The sequence below is a fragment of the Tupaia chinensis genome, unplaced genomic scaffold (genome assembly GCF_000334495.1).
Source record: "Tupaia chinensis unplaced genomic scaffold, TupChi_1.0 Scaffold144909_1, whole genome shotgun sequence".
In the NCBI taxonomy this organism is placed as follows: Eukaryota; Metazoa; Chordata; class Mammalia; order Scandentia; family Tupaiidae; genus Tupaia; species Tupaia belangeri.
Window position 1 is genome coordinate 1496175 of NW_006204769.1, and position 22295 is coordinate 1518469.

The 22295-nt window shown below is 41.9% G+C and overlaps 1 protein-coding gene across 1 annotated transcript; it reads right to left on the bottom strand.

Annotated features, from left to right (window-relative positions):
• Positions 1–5864: 5864 nt before the first annotated feature.
• COX17 (cytochrome c oxidase copper chaperone COX17) lies at positions 5865–18289 on the bottom strand. Its single transcript, XM_006167639.3, has 3 exons — positions 18065–18289; positions 15702–15790; positions 5865–6001 (listed from the first exon to the last, which is right to left on the bottom strand). The coding sequence occupies exons 1-2, from the start codon at positions 18169–18171 to the stop codon at positions 15706–15708; spliced, it is 192 nt and encodes a 63-aa protein (XP_006167701.1). The 5' UTR covers positions 18172–18289; the 3' UTR covers positions 5865–6001; positions 15702–15705.
• Positions 18290–22295: the final 4006 nt, after the last annotated feature.

The window sequence follows — 22295 nt, forward strand, 5'->3', positions numbered from 1 at the left end:
AATGGTATGTTCTCATAAAGAAATCCATAAACTTTAAGCAGCACAGTAGAAAATATTTGGAGAAAAAAGTACTATCATTAGTTGAGTTGATTCAACTCAATAAGCATTTTTAAATTTTTATTTCGTTTGCTATAGGGTGCACGTACTCACTCACTGGGGAGAGACAGAGAGAAAATCACCCCCTCCAAGGTGATGGCCATGTCATAATCCCTTCCCCTCTCAGGATTTTGGGCATACACACACATGTGCCTGGCGTGCTTTTCAAGCCTCCGGGTCCAGGACAGACCCTGCAGCCCTCTGGGCTCTATCACCTTAACCTCCATGCTACCTGCTGGAACTCAGTAAGTATTTATTCAGGACAAACTATTAATTTATGTGCCAGAAACATGGGATAGAAAGATGAACAAGGGAAGCCAGCAGGTGGCATGGCGGTTGGGGTGTTGAACTCTCCAACGGTTCAAGTCCCGGACCTGGTGGCTTGTTTTTGCACTTTCTCTCTCTAGTGAGTGCACATGCCCTATAGCAAAAAATAAAAATAAATCAAATAATTATTTTAATTTTAAAAATGAAAGATGAACAAGACTATTACCACCTTCAAGGAACTTTTGGTCTAGTTGGGAAGACTGATTCAGAAAAAACTGTAATGCAATAAGATAGGTACACCCAGGATTCAAAAGAAAAGCACCGGTGGGTGAGCAGAGAAGTCAGGAGAAACGTTACAGGGAAGGTGCCATGTAAGCTGGTAAAAACGATGAGTAGTTGTTCCCCAGCTAAGGAAGGGCCTAACAGGAAGGGGGACAGAATGTGAAGCCTAGCCCAGAAGTAAAAACAGAAGTGCACAGCACATTCTGGGAACAAGAACAGCGTGCTGTAGACGAATCAGGAGCGGCAGGACCCGAGGTAGGAGGGCGGCTGGGGCTAGGTTATGAATCAGCTGGCTAACCAGTGCCTCTCACGTGTGGGCACTACGCAGGCTAGGCTTTGAATGGTTGGTTATTAGCCCATGGTAAGTGCTTGGACACTGAGAGTGTTTGGACATTTTTATAGCAATTTGACAGAGAAACTTACAGCCTTTAAATTTAGTAACCAAAACTCTGGGCTTGTACAGTGTATGTCTTTTTTTTAAAAGCACATTTTTTAAAATTTCACTCTCCTAATATGGATCTGTGATGAACTAAGTAAAGTCAACACTTTTTGACATAGCTTGAGAAACACTGAGTTTGAGACTAACAAGTTCCTAACATAGATGTTAAAACAGAAGCATGACTTCAGGCCTTGGACACATCCTGTCGAGTTGATCTTATGCAGACACCATTGATTATCTTCCTACAGCCATTTCCCTCTTCTCGTCTGTGTTGTTTGCTTGGGCAATACATTAAGACGGGCTTCTTCACCATAGCCAGGTGAATCATTCTCCTTGATTGCAACTGCCTTCAGTGTAGGCATGTGACCAATGGGTGTAAGAGGAAACATGAGGGAGCTTCCAGAAAAGAGCAGTAAGAGGTCTGGGACCTTTCATCTGGGCTTGAATACAGTGGTGTGCTGTGATGCTCGAAGCTACCTTGCCCTGACGTAAGATATGCATAAGGAGGGACCAGCAGTTGGCGTAACGGCTATGTTGCCGAACTCCCATGTAGTCGACCGTGGTTTGAGTCCCGGACCCAGTGACTTAAACTCACACCAGGTGTGTGTGTGTGTGTGTGCGTGCATGCCCAAGAACCCAAGAGGAGAATGGAGGAGAAGGGATAGTGGCATGGCCATGCCCCCTGGGGGGTGATTTCTCGCCTTCTGTCTCTGTCTTTCTTGCTAGCGCACTCACCCTATAGCATACCTCTCAAAAAAAAAAAAAAAAAAAAAAAAAAAAAAAAAATAGGGAGAGAAGGGGGAAAAGTATGACATCCCCCCAAAAAAAAAAAAAAAAAAAAAAAAAAAAAAAAGGTATGTGTAAGGAAGAGAAGGGTGAAAGGCAGAAAGAGAACAAGCCAAGGTTCTTTGAAGTACCACTGATCCAGTGCCTCAAACTTGGAACTTCTGAGCAGCAGACCTCACACTACAGGAGATAAAATTGTTCTTATATCACTTACCTCGGTGTAATTGAGTATTCTGGGTACTTGCAGCCAAATGCATCCTGATTCAGAATTTCCTAGGGACTACTCTTCAGGGAAGATCTCTGAGCATCTGCTGTCTATCCCACCAAACTGCACTCAGACAACTTACTATGCTCTACCAACATTTTTCCTCTGAAATTTGAGTGAACAGTGAGATGTGATCCTATGAACTCATTTTGACCATTCAGGATGACTGGCTGGTATGTGAACAAGGTTTAGTGGAAAGCTGGTTGCCTGCTCCATTTCTCTCTTCCTCCTTTTTAACAAAGTTTCAGTTTTGTCTGGATTAATAGTTTATCATGAATATAGCAGGGGGTTGGTAAAGAGTGCATCAGAATGTGGTAGTCACCACTACTTTTCAGACGAAAACAAGAATAAAAACCTTCATTAAAAAAAAAGTGGTAGTCATACTGGAGGCGAAGTTTTTGTATTTCAACTTACTGGGGTAATAGCCTTTATTACTATTATCAGAATGCTGCACATCGCCTTTGGGAAGACTTATGCACAAGGGGAAGATGGGCAGAGGGTCTTACAAGATGTACTTTCTTTAGCTGTGCCAGAGGTCAAGTGCGCCTGAGTTCCTTTACAAATCTGATAAGCATACCGAACTGCCAATGATTTTAAAAAGTAATGTTGGAAGCAGCAGAAGGCGTAATAGTTACATTGCTGAACTCCCATGTAGTCGACCTGGGTTTAAGTTCTGGACCTGGTGGCTTGACACACACCAGGCACATGTGTGTGCATGCCCAAAATCCCAAGAGGAGAATGGAGAAGGGATTGTGGCATGGCTAACCCCCCGCAACCCTCCCCGAGGGGTGTGATTTTTTTTGCTGTCTCTTTCTGGCAAGCACACACACTCTATAGCAAAAATCTCAACAACAACAACAACAACAAAATGTTGATGGAGCCAGCATATGGCATGGTGGTTATACGGCATGGTGGTTAAAGTGCTGGACTCCCTCATGGTTGACTACACAGAGTCCCAGACCCAGGAGCTGGAAAATCATGCCAGGTACATGTGAGCGTGAGCGTGTCCCCAAAGTCCCAGAAACAGAATGAAGAGGGGATTGTGGCATGGCCATCTACCCTGGGGAGTAATTTCCCACTTTCTCTCTCTCTCTCTCTGCACTGAGTGCATGTGTCCTGTGGCCAAAAACTAGAAAAAAAAAAAAGTAAGTAGCTAAGAGTTTAGGAAAATAGGCATGCTCAGATACTAAAGTGTGAATGGGTTTCTAGAGCTCAATCAGGCAGTACTCACACAAAGCCTTGAAAACAGTCTATGCCCCATCCGTAGCTGAGTGATTAGTAAGACACTAGTGATCTAAGGAGATGTCCACTGCAGTGTTACAAAAGAAAAAAATAAAGTAAAAAATTGTGTATATGTGCAGAGAGAGAGAAAAAGAGATGTATGAAAAGAAAGTCACTAAAGAGGTCCTGTTGTAGACTGGTGGGTTTCAAGCAATTTCTTCCTTACATTCCTGTAAAACCAACCAATAAAAAACATAGGGGGAAAAAAAATCACAATTTAGATATCCAATATGTATTCTGTTCCAGGCTGAGTCCCAGTGCCGAGAATGACATCTGACACAGGGCAGGGACTGTACAAAACATGTTTCATAAATGTATCACACAAACAATAGGGAACTGGTTAAATTGTGATGAGCCAGAATGGACTTACACCCAGCTAATACTAATGATGGGATAGAACTACATTCGCTGAGTTTAAAAATCTAAAGGAAAACAGGACCAGCAGTTAGCGTAATGGCTATGTCGCTGGACTCCCACGTAGTTGACCGTGGTTCGAGTCCCGGACCCAGTGGCTAAACTCACACTGGGCGTGTGTGTGTCTGTGCCCAAGATCCTGAGAAGAGAATGGAGGAGGGACTGTAGTGTGGCTATCCCCCCTGGGGAGTGATTTCTTGCTTTCTGTCTGTCTTTCTCTGTCTGGCAAGCACACGCGCCCTATAGCAAAAACCTCTCCAAAAAAAAAAAAAAAGAAAAAAAATCTAAAGGGAAAGGCACCCAATACTACAGTCCCATTAAAAATATGCAGCAGAGCAGGGCCAACAAGTGGTGTGGTGGTTAAGGTCTGGGCTCCCATGTGACTGACTATGGTTCAAGTCTTCAACCTGGTGGCTTGAAAATCACGCCAGGCACGTGTCTATACACACCCAAAATCTTGAGAGGAGAATGGAGAAGGGGCTGTGGCCTGGTCATACCCTCAGGGAGTGATTTCTCATCTTCCCTCCCACTGTCTCTCTCTGGTGCATGCCCTCTAAGTGAAAATATGAACATAGAAGCTAAGAATTAGAGAATACTAATTAACACTAACTGCTAGATACTGTATCAATGCTTTATAAATATCATTTTAATTAGTACTCACAATCTTTTAAGTTAGGTGTTCTGTCTTTTCTTTCCCAGATGAGAAAAATAGCCCCCAAAAAGCTGTGACTTGCTTGAGGTCACATACCCAGCTGAGGAAAGCACATCAAGGGGTCAGGAGATGGTGTGGTGGTTAAGGCACTGGACAGACACTCACACATGGCTGACCTTGGTATGAGTTCTGAACTTGATGGCTTGCTTTCTCCCCCCCCCCAACACACACACACACACACACACATCCCTGTCTCTCTGGTCAAATTAAAATTAATGAATGACTAAATAAAATTAGAATAATTATTTTTAAAAAAAAGCACATCTATCATACTTCAAAAACTGGGCTCTAAATTGAAGAATCCTAAGGAAATATTTAACTCAACTTCTTTATTTTACAAGAGGCAATTACTGCATCACAAAATAAAATAACATATGAACAGTACGTATCTTCTTAGTTATGCTCCTCAGTATCTTGTTTTGAGATTTTAAAAAACTCAACGTAGTAAAGGCAGAATATGATCTAGTGTTCCTTAGCCCATAACCAGCTAAGAGTATCACAAGCTGCCACACTAAGTGAACCACACTCTCTGCTCTATTCCGGAAATCACGTGTAGTAAGCTATCTGACTGGTGACATGGTACCAATCTAGTCCCCAGCCTAGGCCAGCTTCTAATCAATAATGAATAACTCACCTGACCCCCTAGGCACTAAATACATGAACCTAATCTATTCTAAAATGTAACTAGCCATGCACAGATTAGCGAAGCCCAAGGGAAATCACACTAATTTGATCCATAATCTAAACAGAGTTTCCTAAAGACAGAACTAGTAAAAAAACAACAACAAAAGGTATAAACATCAAGATAAAAGGCTTGGGACCAGCAGGTGGCGTGGTGGTTAAGGTGCTGGACACTCCCACATGGCCAACCACGGTTCAAGTCCCAGACCTGGTGTCTTGCTTTCTCACTTTCCCTCTCTCTCTCTATGTCTCTCTCTGGTCAAATTAAAATAAAATAAATGCATAAATAAAATAAAATAAATAATTCTTTTTTAAAAAAAGATAAAAGGCTTGTCCTACTTTGTGCCTTTAAGAAAGTGAAAGAAAAAAAAAAAAGAATGTCGAATGAAATATGGCTAGCACATTCATTCTGAATTGGGCAAGGGTTACTTATTCCTACTACCATGCACTTAATTTGGAAATTCCATCGGTTGAGATCAGTACCTTCTTCCGCCTAACAATGAATATTGAAGAGCTCCCAGAATGAAAGTCACAAGAAAGTAAGAGACTTGAGTTACAATATTTGATCCTACATCCTTTAAGGGAGGAAAAAAAGGTCATATTAGCATATGAAGAACACACAAAAAAGAAATACACCTAAAGATTTTTGAATAGGGATATTTTCTTATCTTTTTTAAAATAAATTATACTTTTTCCATTTATTAAAGCTCATCAAAAAACTCCCCAAAGTAGTTAAATCTTCATTCTTCAGGAATTATTCACTCACAGAGCAGATCACCTAGAGAAAAAGATTTATTTCAGAAAGTTAGATTTCAAACATCATGCCAGACCTATGGAGTTAAGAATTTGGGAATGAAGACAACTAGAAATGAAGGCCTCAGTCAAACACTATGATTATTCCAAATCAGTCATGAAAACAAAATATCTACATTTTTAAATTCTAGTTTTGCCTAACTAAAAAACATTAAAACTGTTCATTACATCGTTCAATATCTACAAGTTTTGTTGAAATAAAAACTGTGTGTATTTTTATTTATTTTCTCAAAAGTATCTCCCAAAGTACAGGTTGAGGCAGTTTACTTTTTACAAATATTCACGAGAAAAGACTTGCAAACCCTTCCTTGCCGATTCGAGCAGTCTGGCAAAGATCCGCGAAGGGGAAAGCAGAAGGTCAGCTAAGTACACAGGCACTTCCTGTGGAAAGTTACTCACTTAATCCGAGGGCAAAATAAGGGCAACCCTTTTAAAATCCTGTTTGGAAAGATCAAAAACCAGGAGTGCAGAGGATATGGCTGTTGGTCTAGTCAGACAACCAGGGCTCTCTCCAACAGCTCTCAGCCACCTGCACTCCCAGCCCTTATCCCAGAAGTGAATAACGATAAAAGGTTATTACATCACACTAGCCATTTTTTTTCCCTTTTTTATTTTTTCTGAGATTTTTGCCATAGGGTGCATGCGCTCCCCAGAGAGCCAGAGACAAAGAGAGAAGGAAAGTGAAAAATCACTCCCTGGAGGGATGGCCAGGCAACAATCCCCTCCATTCTCCTCTAGGGATTTTGGGCTTGCAAACACACACACACACACACACACACACACACACACACACACACACTGTGTTGTGATTTTCAAGCTGCCAGGTCTGGGACTTAAATAGAGACATCGGTCATTTAAGAATCCAGCACTCTAACCACTATGCCACTGCTGTCTGCACACTAGCCAATTCTTGGTCTAATGCAAGTATTAATACTTCCCTCATCTAGCTGTTCCTCTTCACTCTGTTTAGATAAGAAACAAGAAATAGACACCTAAACTCTTCTTCTCTAAAAAGTGCAAAGGAAGAACACCATTAAGAAAAGATAACCATAAAACGAAGCCATTTAACATTCAATGAAAGCAGCTCAAGGCTTTTTAGCTCTTTTCTACTGACTGCACAGCCAATGGGGCTACTGGGAAAGCCCCTGGATATAAACCTCTTGGTTATACACCAAGAAGTATAACCCCTGGGTATAAAGTCCTTCATAGGAGGGACCATCTTTCTCATCTTGTTTTCTTTTCCTTTCTTCCTTCCTTTCTTTCTTTCTTTTTTAGTAGGTTTTTGCCATAGGGTGTGTACACTTGCTGGAAAGATGGCAGAGACAGAGAGGGAAAGTGAGAAATCTCCTCACAGGGAGATGGCCACACCACAACCCCTTTTCCATTCTCCTGGGATTTTGGAAATGCATGCACATGCACTTGGTTTGATTTTCAAGCCACCGAGTTTGGATCTTGAACCATGGTTGGTCATGTGGGTGCCCAGTGCTTTAGCCGCCACACCACCTGCTGGCCCCCTTACCTTGGTATTTTCTAGCCTCTTAATAAATATCTATTGTGGGGCTGGAAGGTGGCATGGTGGTTAAGGGCACTGTACTCCCACATGGCCAACTGTGGTTCTAGCCCTGGACCTGGCAGCTTAACATATATACATGAATGAATGAATGAATAAATAAATCTATTGCATGGGGCCAGCAAGTGGCGTGGTGATTAAGGGCACTAGACTCCCACAGGGCCAACCACAGTTAGAGTCCTTGACCTGGAGGGTTGCTTTCACTTTCCCCCGCTGTCTCTCTCTTTAATCTCTCTTGCTCTGTCCCTCTCTGATCAAATTTAATAAATAAATACATATATAAATAAAGTGAAATCAAATAATTCTTTAAAAAATACCTATTGCATGAATAAATATTTGAATAGAAGAAATGAATCTTTCTCTGGACTATCTCGGGATCACATTTTCATACATAATCAGTTGCTTATTTCTGTGTATATAGTTTTCTTGTGTGTGTGTGTACTTTTTTTTCAGGCTTTTGCCATAGGGCACATACACTTACTGGAGAGACAGTGAGAACATGAGAAATCAACCCTGGGGGGATGGCCACACCACAATCCCTTTTCCTCTATTCTTCTCTTGGGATTTTGGGCATACACACACACACACACACACACACACACACACACACACACACGTGCCCAACGTGAGTTTCAGTTCCCCAAGTCCGGAACTTGAACCACAGTTGGCCATGTGGGAATCTAGCACCTTAACCACACACCATCTGTTAATCTCAAAAAGCCTATTTTAGCCTCCAAACTGTTTTCTACACTTCTGACTCCTAAACGTAAAAAGATACAAGTCACTCATTTCCTCCTCAGATTTCGAATTTGGTTCTAGGCTCATCTACCTTCTCTTTCACAAAGACATACAATCAGAGAAACAGAGAAAAACTGCCTAGAATCACTATTGTCATACCTGTTTTTCCTTAGTCCTTTGCAAATCTCTGCATCTGTTACTATTAAATCTTCAGATTACTTATTTCTTTTAAGGTTTTTTGCCATAGGGCATGTATGTCCAATGAAGAGAGACAGAGTCAGTGAGAGGGAAAGTGAGAAATACCCCCTGGGGGGGGATGGCCACACAATCCCTTCTCTTCCATTCTCCTCCTGGGATTTTTGGGAACACATGCACACTTACTGGCATTATTTTTAAGTCGCCAGGTTCAGGACTCAAACCATGGTCAGCCATGTGGGAACCCAGAAGCTTAACTACCATACCTTGCAGGCTAGAATCTTCAGATAATTTATGTTTAGCATTATCCCTGCTACTATTTCTTTAGCTTAAGCCAGTGGTTGTCAAAGAAGTGGTGCACTTGAAAATCCTCCAAAAGTTTCTTAGTCAGCAGGAGCAAGCCCAGGCCCAGGCTTCTGAATTTGGGGAAACGTTCCTTAAGTGATTCTTAGATGCATCTCTAGGTTAAGAACCACCAGCTGAATTTAGGTTACTTTTATATTATCTAATAGATGTATAATAGACATATTATCAATCTATTGGAACGAGGAACTATTATCATCTATTTATTTAGGAAAAACATTAAAATTCACAATCTATTTTTAATTGCACTTACAGAGTCACACAGAGGGAAGAAAAAGTAGCCCCCCCAGTGGGGTATGGTCATGTTGCAGTCCTTTCTCCTCCATTTCTCCATGCTATCAAGATTTTGGACACACGACATGCTCATTGTGTTTTTCAAGCTGCTGGGGCTGGCATTAGAACTGCAGTCGGCCATATAGCCAGATGGCTTTCTTAACCAGTGGGCAATAATGCTAGCCCTAAACTTTTTGTATTTAGGAACTTTTATGATCATATCTAGGAAGATTTAAGTCTATAAAACATTGTTCCTTTGAAGTTATTGCCAGAGAAATGTAGTCTAATAGTCTCAGAAATACCAATTTAGTTTAATTTATCTTGCAGCAGTGTAAGAGTTGTACCGGATATTTTTTTGGAAAAGTTTTTGCTATAGGGCATGTGCACTCTCCAAAAATACAGAGATGGGAAGCAAGAAATCACCCCCCTCCCCAGAGGTGATGGCCATGGCGCAATCTCTTCTCCTCCATTCTCTTCTCAGGACCTTGGGCAAGCATGCACACATGCCCAGCGTGGTTTACCAACAAGTCTGGGACTCGAACTGTAGTCAACTACATGGGAGTGCAGCGATGTAGCCATTATGCCATCTGCTGGTCTCTGTATTGGATTTTTATCCAGCCAACAGTTTGATTACTGAGCTACATGAATCTATGTGGCAATAGGTCTAATTAGCATTCATAATAAAGTTTTAGAATTGAAGCTCAAGATTATATGCAATTCTGGGCCAGCCAGGTAGCATGGTAGTTAAGGCAGTCAAATTTCCTATGATCTACTATGTGGTTTAAAACCTGGATCCTGGGACCAGCAGTTAGCATAATGGCTATGTCGCTGAACACCCACGTAGTCACCCACGGTTCAAGTCCCGGACCCGGTGGCTTAAACTTATGCCAGGCACGTGTCCAGGATCCTGAGAGGGTAATGGAGGAGGGGGGACTGTGGCAAGGCCATTCTCTCTCGGGGGGGGGGGGGTGTTTCCTTCACTTTCTGGGGCCAACAGGTGGAGTAGTGGATAAAGGCGCTGGGTTCCCACATGGCTGACCACAGTTCAAGTACCAGACCTGGTGGCTTGCTTTCTCACTTTCCCTTTCTTTCTCTCTCAGTCTCTGTCTGGTCAAATTAAAAAATAATATTAGTAAATGGGATTAAATAAATAATTCTTTAAGAAAATAAAAAATAAACAAACAAAATAAAACTGGACCTAGCTGCTTGAGAAACATTCCAGGTGTGTATGCATGCCTCAAATCCCAAAAGGAGAGTGGAGAAAAGGGGATTATGGTATGGTCAGGTGCTTTTTTACTTTCCTTCTCTCTCTTCAGCATAAAAAGATACGCAATCCTAAAAATGAGTATGCCAGCAATAAAAATCTCATTAAATGTAAGAAGTGAAATGAAAGAGTGCCTGTTCCACCACTATCTACTCTTAAGCAATTCATTTTTTACTTTAGTGTGCCACCATTTCCCCATGGAGAGGAGAGAAACAGGACACTTGGAACCAAAGGGGATCCAAACAGCTATTCTTCCAAAAATATTTTTACACTCAAAACCATAAATACATACAAACAAAGCAATGTGGATTCTTTGTAAAGGCCCCATATGGATTCAGAATGTTCTTACAAGTAGGGCTCAAAAATATATAATTAGGTCTTATATTCAACTGAATGTCTGCTATTTACAGTTCTCAAGGAATGGGATAGTCTGTTCTGTGTTCTATCTTACAGTTTACAAAGCAAACACACACACACACACACACACACACACACACACACTTAATCAGCACAATTCTATGAAGTAATTTGGGTAGGTACTATTGTCTGTTTTACAGGTGAGGAACCTAAGGATCAGAAAGTGAAGGACCTGCCCAAGATCAAATAGTCAGTTAAACATCAGGTCTTTAGAGTCTAAAGATTTTGTATTTTGTTTTATCCACAGTGAACTACATGGGTATCATATTCATTCTCTGTCGCAATAACACAAAGAAACTACAATTATCTTGGGCCAGCTTCATGATACAGTAGTACTATTTAAAGTACCACTGTATACAGCAGGGCCAACAGGTGGTGTGGTAGTTAAGACACTAGATTTCCACATGGCCGCCCATGGTTCAAATCCTGGACCTGGCAGCTTGATTCCTCATTTTCCCTCTCTCTCTGTACTTCTCTGGTCAAATTGATGATAAAAATAATAACAGTAATTAATAAAATTGAATAAATTTGTTTTTAGGGACCAGCAGTTTGTGTAATGGCTATGTCACTGGACTCCTATGTAGGCGACCACGGTTTGAGTCCTGGACCCGGTGGCTTAAACTCACATCGGGCGCATGTGCGTGCGTGCCCAAGATCCCGAGAGGAGACTGGAGAAGAAGGGATTGCAATGTGGCCATCCCTCCCCTGGGATGTGAGTTCTCCCTTTTTGTCTCTCTCTGTCTTTCTGGAAAGCACATGCACCCTACAGCAGAAACCTCTCAAAAAAATTAAAAAAAAATTTTTTTTTTAAAAAAAGCAGCAGCTAGATACCAAAATGGTGACTGATGTTCTAATCTCCGGCCCAGTGGACCTGAAATGCTGAACATGTGAATAAGTGCCCAGACTGATGGGCTAGAGGGCTGAAGAAAGAGGATCAGTATGACCAGACCCTGGGAGGGTGCTCATCTGTCTCATATGTGTGCTGTACTCTATCATGAATAAAGGACATAAGAGGAGAGTATGATATCATCTGATCCTTTTGAATATGTGCTGCTTACAACTGTACCACCTCTATGGTTCCCACGAGATCCAAAGGATGCCTTTGATAGTCCCATTTTCAAGGTAGGCTTGGCCCTAGCCAGCAATTTACAGGACTTACTATGAGTTAAATTATGAAGAAGGAAACCATGTACAAACATTGATGTTCTGTCTAAAAAATAGAAGATAATGCTTTTTAAGAATTTATTCCCCTCCGCTGGGACCAGCAAATGGTGTAGCAGTTATGTTGCACTCCTACATGGCTGTCCGCGGTTCAAGTCCTGGACCTGCTGGCTTATGTGTGTTCCAGGACCATGTGTATGTATGCCCAAAATCCCGGGAGGACAAGGAATTGTGGTGTGGCCATTCCCCCTGCAAGGTGATTTCTCACTTTCCATCTCACTGTATCTGTCTCTCTCCAGTGACTACATGTGCCCTAAGGCAAAACCTCTACCCCCCCCAAAAAAAATATATGTGTGTGTGTGTGTGTGTGTGTGTGTGTGTTATATACTTACATACATACCTTCTTACATTTACTATTTTATAAAATGATTTTTTTTATCATGGGCTTCCTTTAAATAATTATCTATTCTAAAAGTCATTTAAGTATACCATCTATACACAGTAGTCAATACACCACACTATACACAAATCACAAAATGTATTATGATTCTCTTTTTATAATTGAAATACAGTGGATTAAGTCTTGATGAAAGTTAAACATAGTTAAAGTGAAAACATGCAAAATCAGGTATCAGAATCAAAATAAAGGCTAAAGGGGAAAAAACAAACACAGGACTTTCAGCCTAGACTGTTTCCCACTGCACAGTGATACTCCTTATCAGCTCCCGACAGGTTCCTTATCCCTCCTTTTGATATCTCAATGAGGCAGGCTGGCCATACGTGAAATTCCAAAGAGGCAGCCAAGAGGTGAAAGAGAAAGAAGCCAGGCTCTCTACTGCTATTATATTGGAATGTGGCTTTGGCATTCTCTCTCAGTTACCATTAAGTAAAAGTGGCAGTGTGGTATGGATGCAGGGGAGTCTGCCTGGAGACCAAAGTTCTAGTTCTGATCCTCCTTAATCTACCTTGGGAGTCCATTTCATAAATATAAGCCTTAAGTTCCTCACTCATTAATTCATTGAATTAACAACCCTCTACTGAACACATATCTTACATATCAGCCACTGCTGGGACTATGACGGTGAATGAAAGAGAAAATCCCTACTTTCACAGAGCTTCTATCAATAGTTGAAGTGAAGCAACACAGATAACAAAAGAACATAAAGTTTTACTGGACATTACTGGAATAGAATAATGAGGAAAGGGATGCTAGTTTACACAACTTACTAGGAAGAGTTAAACTGGAAGAGTTAAATTACGAATAAGGAAACCATGCACAAATGTTGAGGTTCTGTCTTTAAGAATAGTAGATAGAGGGGCCAGCAGGTGGCATGGTGGTTAATAAGCTGACTACCACATGGCTGACTGAAGTTTGATCCTGGACCTAGCAGCTTGAAAATCACACCAGGTCCATGTACGTGCATACCTAAAATCCTGTGAAGAGAATGGAGAAGGGACTGCAGCATGGCCATCCCCTCGGGTGATTTCTCACTTTTGCTCTGTCTTTCCAGCAAATACACACACCCTATGTCAAAAACCTAGGGGGAAAAAATAGAAGATATACTTTTTAAGAATGTACTCTCCCAATTTACTTATTTTATAAAATGATTTATCATGCAAATGCTTTTTTAGTTAGCTATAGGATTCATGTACTTGCCAGAGAGACAGAAATGGAAAGAGATAAAGCACCCCCCAGAGGGGATGGCCACACTGCAGTCCCTTCTCTATTTTTCTCTTGGGATTTTGGACACGTACACACACAGGCCCAGTGTGACTTTCAAGCTATCATGTCTAGGACTCAAACCGTGCAGCCAGTCATATAGGATCCAGTTGCCTTAACCTTCATGCCACTGGTTAATATGAAAAGCCTCTTTTCTTCTTGAAAAGTGTCTTGAATAAGGAGACTTTTGAATAAAGATTGAATGAAGTAGAAAAGTAAACTAAGTTGATATCTGAAGGAAGAGATTCTAGACTAATGAAAATAATTTATTTGTGATATTGCTGAATATACACAATTATGGTATCTTTCAGCATGAAAATTTGGATTCAAAGACCAGCAGGTGGCATGGTGGATAAGGCCCTGGATCCTACTCTGTTGCATGAGTCCTGGACTTGGAGACTTAAAAAGAACACAAGGTACATGAGTGTGTGTGTCCGAAATCCAGAGAAGAAAATGAAGAAGAGATTATGGCATGGCCATCTATCCTAGGGGGTGATTTCTCACTTTCCTTCTCAGTCTCTCTCTACAGCAAGTACACACACCCTATGGCAAAAATCTTTAAAAAAGAAAATTAGGGAGCTGGCAAGTGGCTTGGTGGTTAAGAGTGCTGGACTCCCACATGGCCGACCACGGTTCAAATCTCAGACCGGGCAACTTGGTTTCTATTTTCTCTCTCTTCTCTCTCTCTCTTTCTCTCTCTCACTTGCTTGGTCCCTCTCTGGTCAAATTAAAATAAGTAAATAAATAAATAAGTAATAAAATTAAGGGACCAGCAGTTGGTTTAATGGCTATATCGCCAGACTTCCATATAGTAGACTATGGTCCGAGTCCCGGATCCAGTAGCTTAGACTCATGCTGGGCACGTGTGCGTGCATGCCCAAGATCCCGAGAGGAGAATGGAGAAGGGATTGTGGCGTGGCCATCCCTCTGGGGGGTGATTTATCTGTCTCTGTCTGTCTGGCAAGCGCACACACCCTATAGCAAAAACCTCTCAAAAAAAAAAGGCTAAATAAAATAATTCTTTAAAAATAAAGAAATTAAATTTGGATTCCTGTTTGAAGCTTCAAAAAATAGTCTAAGTATTTTTCCTTTTTAAAATTTGTTATTATTTATTTATTTTAAAAATTTGACTACAGAGAGATAAAGGGAAAGTGAAGAAAGAAGCCACCATGTCTGGTACTTAAGCCACAGTCAGCCATGCAGGAATCCAGCACCTTAATCACCATGCTTCCTGTTGACCCCTGAAGTTTTGGTTTTATTAGAATAATGAAAAGTACAGGGGCCAGCAGTTGGCATAGTGATGTGTCGCTGGACTGCCATGTAGTTGACCGCGGATCGAGTCCCAGACTCAGTGGCTTAAATTCACGCCAGGTGCATGTGCGTGTGTGCCTAAGATCCTGGGAGAATGGAGGGGAAAGGGACTGAGGCAGGGCCATCTCCCCCGGGGGGTGATTTCTCACTTTCTCTCTGTTTCTCTCTGTCTTTCTGGCGAGCACACGTGCCCTAACCTCTCCAGAAAAATAAAAAAAAGAGTAATGCAAAGTACAAAAGAAACAGCAACAATTTTATTTTCGTTTTGCAGAAAACAATACTTCCATTTGTTACATACTGTACTCAAAAGCACTGAAGACCTCAAACATTACAAACAAGAGGCAGGGAACGCTTTCCTTGTAGTTTCTCTAAGTTGGACAATGTAGTATTTTGAACTTCCTAAAGCCTTGAGTCCTACTGACTCTAACTCCAAAAGCTTTGGTCAAACCCTTTCTTGAAAGCTAAATTCTCCCTTTCCCCAATCTGCTGAATGGCTCATTTTTTTAAGCAGCATTAACTCTCTAGATTGGGAACAGAATTATTATTCTTTTAGTGAGACTTAAGCATGCTTCAGTAAAGTACCTTTCAGAAAGAATTTTTCAATGGCAGCTGAATTTATAAAGCAAAACCCAAGTAGGAAGCAAGAAGCTTACCATTTCATATTTTAAATCCCAGGGCTCTCATGCACTCCTTGTGGGCCTCAATTAGATGTCCACAGTGCTCTTCTCCTTTCTCGATGATGCTATTAAACAAAACATACTTGTTACTCAACAAAGTAAGCATGAAACACATTAGTAAATAACCATCTGTGACAGTGATGGGGGGTGAGAACTTGGGTATGATGAACTATAGCTGGAGTTAAAACAGCTTTGCTTTTATTTGATCTTGTGCTATTTTAATGCCTACAAAGATGTTCCACAAATAACCAGATTTTTTTTTTGAGGGGAGAATATGATGAGAAGAAGTAATTATGCATAGTAAATATTGCCTCTAGTCCATACCAACGAATAACACTGTTTTATAATGAAATGAACTGACTGAAACACTTACATTAAATGAAGAGCAGAAAGAGTTCAATGTTTTGTCTGCTATCACAGAGGAATTAATTTTCCAATTCTGCCCTATGTTCGAATACACTTAACAAACCTACATTATATGACACCCAACAATGTAAAAATAAGGATCTGCCAGCCAGGAGCACCTACATGAACACCCCTTGCAAAATTCACAAAGTAAAGATTAGGACTATACAGCTTTATTTCAAGGGCCTGAAATGTAATTCTAGCACATAATCAAGTTAAGCCAGATTCGATTACAAGAAAAAACTGACTCCAGACTACAGATATCTAGGGGGAGAAGACAGAGTGGTTTGAGACAATAGATGCACAAAGGAATTTAAAGAAAGGAATAGGTTTTTCTTCCACTGAAATCCTACCCATCCTTCAACAGCTCAGGGGCTGCCTGCAAATGGGGGAGAAGTCTGGAATAGTAAGCTTCTTAAAAGATAATAGTACGGGGGCTAGCAGGTGGCGTGGTGGTTAGGGGCTCTAGACTCCCACATGGCCGACGGTGGTTTGAGTCCTTGACCAGGAGGCTTGCTTTCTCACTTTCTCTCTGGTTAAATTAAATAAATAAGTAAAGTTAAATAATTCTTTTTTAAAAAGATAATAGTATGTACTGATTATTTATTGAATGCTCTCTATACAGTGCTAGGCCCTCAGTATGGCATATATCATTAACCTTACAGTAATCCTGGAGGTAGAAACTTTTATTAGGCCCATTTTATATACATGAGGCAGATATATTAAATCATTTGTTCCAGGTGGCCAAGTTAGGTGGGTGGGGATTTAAACCTTGACTCTGGATCCCAGGTTCTTGGTCCATGAAAGTTCAGTAAACACGGGTGTCTTCACTGGAGCGATCTCAGTATCTGACTGCAGCCTTCGGGTTCTTAGGTCACAGAACTACTTCCAAGGTACTTTAAATGAAAGCACGCACCAGAGCCCCTACCCTTATTACTCCCTTGAACTACTAGAATTCTCTACTTTGTAAAAACAAAAAGTGGTGGGGAAAGACGTGCATATTCATGTTGTCCCAGAACACTTAATGAGATTTGTTTCATAACAGAGCCTGCAATAAAAGGAGAACAAAACTTTTATAGGAAAATAATAATCTAGACTAATTATCCTGAGTACTATCACTTCACCTATGTGGGAGACTGGTTGATTTTTTAAATTTTTGGTTGTCCTATGGTTGAAGGGGAATTCTTTTTTTGGTGATAGGTTTTTTTCTATAGGGTGTGTGCACTCACCAGAAAGAGAGAGCAAAAAGTGAGAACCCCCCCCCCCCCCTCCCAGGGGGGATGGTCACATCGCAATCCCTTCTCCATTCTCCTCTCAGGTTCTTGGGCACATACACACACGCGCCCGGCGTTGAGTTTAAGCCACCGGGTCCCACACTCAAACCGTGGTGGGCTCCATGGGAATCCAGCGACACAGCCACTACACCAACTTCAGGTCACTGGGAATTCTTTAGAACTGTAAAGAATGTACCCTATGTTTCAATCTCTGAATTTGGGACGAAATCCTTAGAAATTATCAGAAATGTTTACTTTTTGGTCTTGCCACATCTATTATAGCTCTTACCACGCGGTATAGCGATCGCCATTACCTTTAAACTCCTTTAAGTCAAAGTAGCATTTTTATCCATTTCTATACCTTCGGAACTAACCCAGTGCTTAACACATAAGGGAAGCTCAGAAACCATTTGCAGGAAGGAATGGGTGGGTGAAGCGAGCCTCGGGGCAACCTGACTGCTCTCCCCAGCCTGCATCGTCTCCCGGAGCAGATCACTAAACCTACTACACCCTGCAACTCTCAAGGGAGCTGCACAGAAAAAAGGGCAGAGGGCGGAGGGCAGAGGGCAGAGGGCAGAGGGCAGAGGGCAGAGACGCCGGAAGCGCGGGCCGGGCCGCGAGCGCCCGCGGGCCATCCCGTCTCTCCCCGGGCGCACTGACCACGCATCGCGCGCCTTCTTGGTCTCGGGGCAGGCGCAGCAGGGCTTCAGCGGCTTCTTCTCCTGTGACTCAGCCGGGGCAGGGCTTGCAGCGGCCAGGCCCGGCATCTTTCGCGCCGAAAGCACCTCAAGTGCAGACACCCTAAACTCTACCAGCCCTTACAAACGCCGATTCGTCCGCAGTCACTTCCGACAGGCATTCCAAAGTGGCCAGGAAGTCCTGCCCCCTCAAGGGGGCGGGGTTTTTAAACGGCGCGTGCGCAGTAAAAGCAAGATGAGGTCATTAACAAGCGGGCCCCTCTTGAACGCATGCGCAGAGAGGTCAGCTAAAGTGTTAGTCATTGTCAATCAACTTGGGGCGGGTTCAAAAACGCCGACCACGGTAATTTGTCAGTCACATCACCTATGAAGGTCGGAACTAAAACCCGAGAATGTCGTTTGTCCACATCGAAAAAGAGAAACCACTACTGAGTGGCAGTTTCCTCGAATAACAGACTTTCCCATATTTAACGCGGGTAATTGTTTACCTTCTTCCTGCACCTACCCACTGCAGGGTTTTACTGTCTGTCTTGACCTAATAAAAGGTGAGCAGCGAAGGGTCAGCCTTGGTGTGGTTGGGGCGGCTAGAGCCCACATGGCCGACTGCAGGGTTGTTGTCTTGGACCCTGCTGGCCGTGTACCGTGAACACGTGCCCCAAATCCCCACAGAATAGAGGAGAAGGGATCCTGTGTGGCCATCAGAGGGTGCGCTTCTCTCTCTCATGCATCCTGTAGCAAATTTCTTTAAAAATGAGCAGCGAAGATACCCGTTGAACGATCTGATCCACGTGTGTTGCGGAAAAGGAGGTCCTCTAATTCCTTATGTTGCCTGCTGAAATATGGCAGCCATTTCTGTAAATTATCAAGAGAGGAAGCAAAGACGGAGAAACGGAGTTTATTTAGCTGTGCTTGGAGCACATGGAATGGCTGGGAGCCAACAAGCTCACAATCAACTCCCAGAACAGACATTTCCAGCATATTATACATTAATTTATTCGTTATCTATAACAAACCTAGCTAGTTCAGTGGTCCTTGAGCCACTCTATTGGCTCTGGCTGACTCCTACTTCTCCAGAGTGTCCTTTCGCTTTTACTTTACTATCCTTTCCTCTTACCCTGGTATGTTTCATTCTATTCTTTACCTGAAAGTCCAAGAGCCTGGGTATCATCACAGAAGGCATCCTGAAACACAGTGATTAATAAGATTGAAAAATATTTCCTTGGCATTTTTAAAAGTTTGCTATGTGATACATGCACTTGCCTAAGAGAGACAGAAAAAAGAGAGAAAGCACCGCAGAGAGGGGATGGCCACAAAATTCCTTCTCCTCCATTCCCCTCTCAGGATTTTGGTACACACATACATGTGCCTGCTATGTTGTTCATATCCCCAGGTCTAGGAATTAAACTGCAGAGCTGGCCATATGGGATCCGGCTGCTTTAACCACCACCACCAGCTGCTCCTTGGGATTTCTGTAATTCAGTTAGAAAGTTATTTGCAACAAATGACGTAATCCTTGGGGATTTTTTTTGTTTGTTTTGTTTTGTTCCTGCAGAGAACTCTTGGAAACAGGGAAATAAACTCATTTTTAAAAGCAAGATAGGGAGTAGATGTTTTGGGTACTCAAACTTTCAGTATCACTTAACCAATGTTTGTTTCTATATTTCAGAGGTTAAGCTCAGAATCTATTATTTAAGCATGTCTGTGACCTGGTACAGAATAGTAGCAGTTGTTTTCTTTATTTAAAAACAATATTTATTTAATTTTTTTTTTTGACAGAGAGATTTTTGTGAGGACTCGTGCACTTGCTAGAGAGACAGAGAGAGATAGAAAGAGAGAAATCACCTCCCAGGGGGGATGGCCATGCCATAATCCCTTCTCCTCCATTCTCATCTCAGGTTTTTGGGCACACATGCACACATGCCAGGTCTAGGACTTGAACCACAGTCAACTACGTAGAGTCCAGCAACATAACCATTATGCCATCTGCTGGTCCCTATTTATTATTATTATTATTATTTAAAATTCACTAGAGAGAGAGAAAGTGAGAAAGCAAGATGCCAGGTCCAGGACTCGAACCATAGTTGCTGATGTGGGAGTCCAATGCCCAAACCACCACGCCACCTATTGGCCCCATGAGTAATTTTTATATGTGTATTTTCCAAGTTAGTAAGGTCATCTCCATTTTATCATCCTAACAATTTTGTTTTTTAAAGAATGACTTTATTTTTGTTTGTTTATATGTTTATTTATTTATTTATATTTGATCAGAGATGGACAGCACAAGAGAGGGAAAGTGAGAAAGCTAGCCGCCAGGTCTGAGATTTGCACCATGGTCAGCGATGTGGGAGTCCAACACCCTTAACCACCATGCCACCTGCTGGCCCCCTCATCCAAACAATTTTAATAAGCATGATTTTTATTTCATTCTGGATTGATATGTTTAATAAAACAACATATTACCCTTATGTTTGCCTAATCTCACTTTTATCTACCATTATCAATTCTTTCAACCAAGTATTCAGTCAGGGAAAAAAAGCAGTTCAGAGAGGTCTGTAGAAGTTCATTTAAATTTTAATGACTCCAGTAAGGCATGAATAAGCAAACCCATAAATCATTATGGATTTGCCACTGATACAGCCCCCCTCACACACACCCTTTTTTCATCCTAGTGTTCTTTTCTTTTTATAAGCTTATTGGAGCACACAATATTATAGTCTAGTCAGTGAGAAATAAGAGGACATCCAGACCTAGCCAAATTACTGGAGTTTATTGATTAAGCCGGTGGAGGTCTCATGTCTCTAGAAAACCGGCAGCCCTGAGTGAAAGGTGAGGGGTGCTTATAAAGGGAAAATCACATTCTTTTTCCAGGTTGAGGTGTTGATTTCAAGAACAAAGATCTGTGGGCTTGAAAGGGTGAGGAGTGAGGGTTTACAATGAGAAGCAGCCAGAAGCAAAACAAGTAGGTTAATCATTCCTAAGGGTATGATCCATTCCTACTTAAACACAATGAAATCTTAATGACCTTTAGGGCTCAGGGCCAATGAGTCTAGTGGCTGTGTCAAATGCCATGGAACATCTTAAGGTAGGGGATTTTGGATTATTTAGCAAAGACAGTAGGAATGTTAATAATTCTGTTGGGAACCAGCAGTTAGCGTAATGGCTATGTCGCTGGATTCCCACGTAGTCGACCGCGGTTCGCGTCCCGGACCCGGTAGCTTAAAACTCACGCCGGGCGCGTGTGCGTGCGTGCCCAAGATCCCGAGAGGAGAGTGGAGGAGAAGGGATTGCGGTGTGACCATCCCCTCTGGGGGGTGATTTCTCGCTTTCTGTCTCTCTGTCTCTCTCTGTCTGCCTGGCGAGCACACGCGCCCTATAGCGAAAACCTCTCAAAAAAAAAAAATTCTGTTTACTCTAGGCAAAAAGAGAAAACACGTTTCCAATATATAGAGAAGCTCAAAATGGAGGTGCTCCTGCTTCAGGCACACCTATTCCTTTTTCTTTTTCCTTTCTGTTTTTTTGTTTGTTTGTTTTTTGTTTTTTTGTTTTGTTTTTGTTTTTGTTTTTGTTTTGGCCATAGGTTATGTGAGCAGGCCACAATCCCTTTTCCTCCATTTTCCTCTCAGAATTTTAGATGGGCATGAACACACATGCTTCCAGCGTGCTTCTCAAGCCACCGGTCTGGGACGCTAACCGATGCTAACCGTGGAGCTAGCAGTGTGAGATCCAGCACCTGCTGGCCCCATCGAGTCTTAGACCTGGCAGCTTAAAAAAAATGCTGGATGCATGTGTGTGTGCCCAAAATTCCAAGAGGAGAGTAGAGTGGCCGTGCCACCTGGGGAGTGATTTCTCACTTCTCCCCTATCTCTGTCTCTCATAGTGAGTGCACACACCCTAAAATACAAAGAATTTAAAAAGTGATTTATTTGAACCAGGACTTAAGATGATTTACCTGGGTGGCACAAATCCATTACCTAGCATGTGTGAACCAAAAATGGTTCTTTGAGTTCATACGTAAAGGATAAGGTATAGCCAATCAGTTGCCTGCATTATTTTAAATAGACCAACGTAAATTCTTTTTTTTTTTTCCTTTTTTTGAAGAGAGGTTTTTGCTATAGGGTGCCTGTGCTTGCTGGAAAGACAGAGAGAGAGAGAGAGAGAGAGAGAGAGAGAGAGAGAGAGAGAGAGAGATAAAT

Coding starts and splice junctions, on each gene's coding strand:
- COX17 (XM_006167639.3), bottom strand. CDS start 18,171: ATGCCGGGCCTGGCCGCTGCAAGCCCTGCCCCGGCTGAGTCACAGGAG. Junction 15,791..18,064: donor AAGAAGGCGCGCGATGCGTG/GTCAGTGCGCCC, acceptor TTTGTTTAATAG/CATCATCGAGAAAGGAGAAG.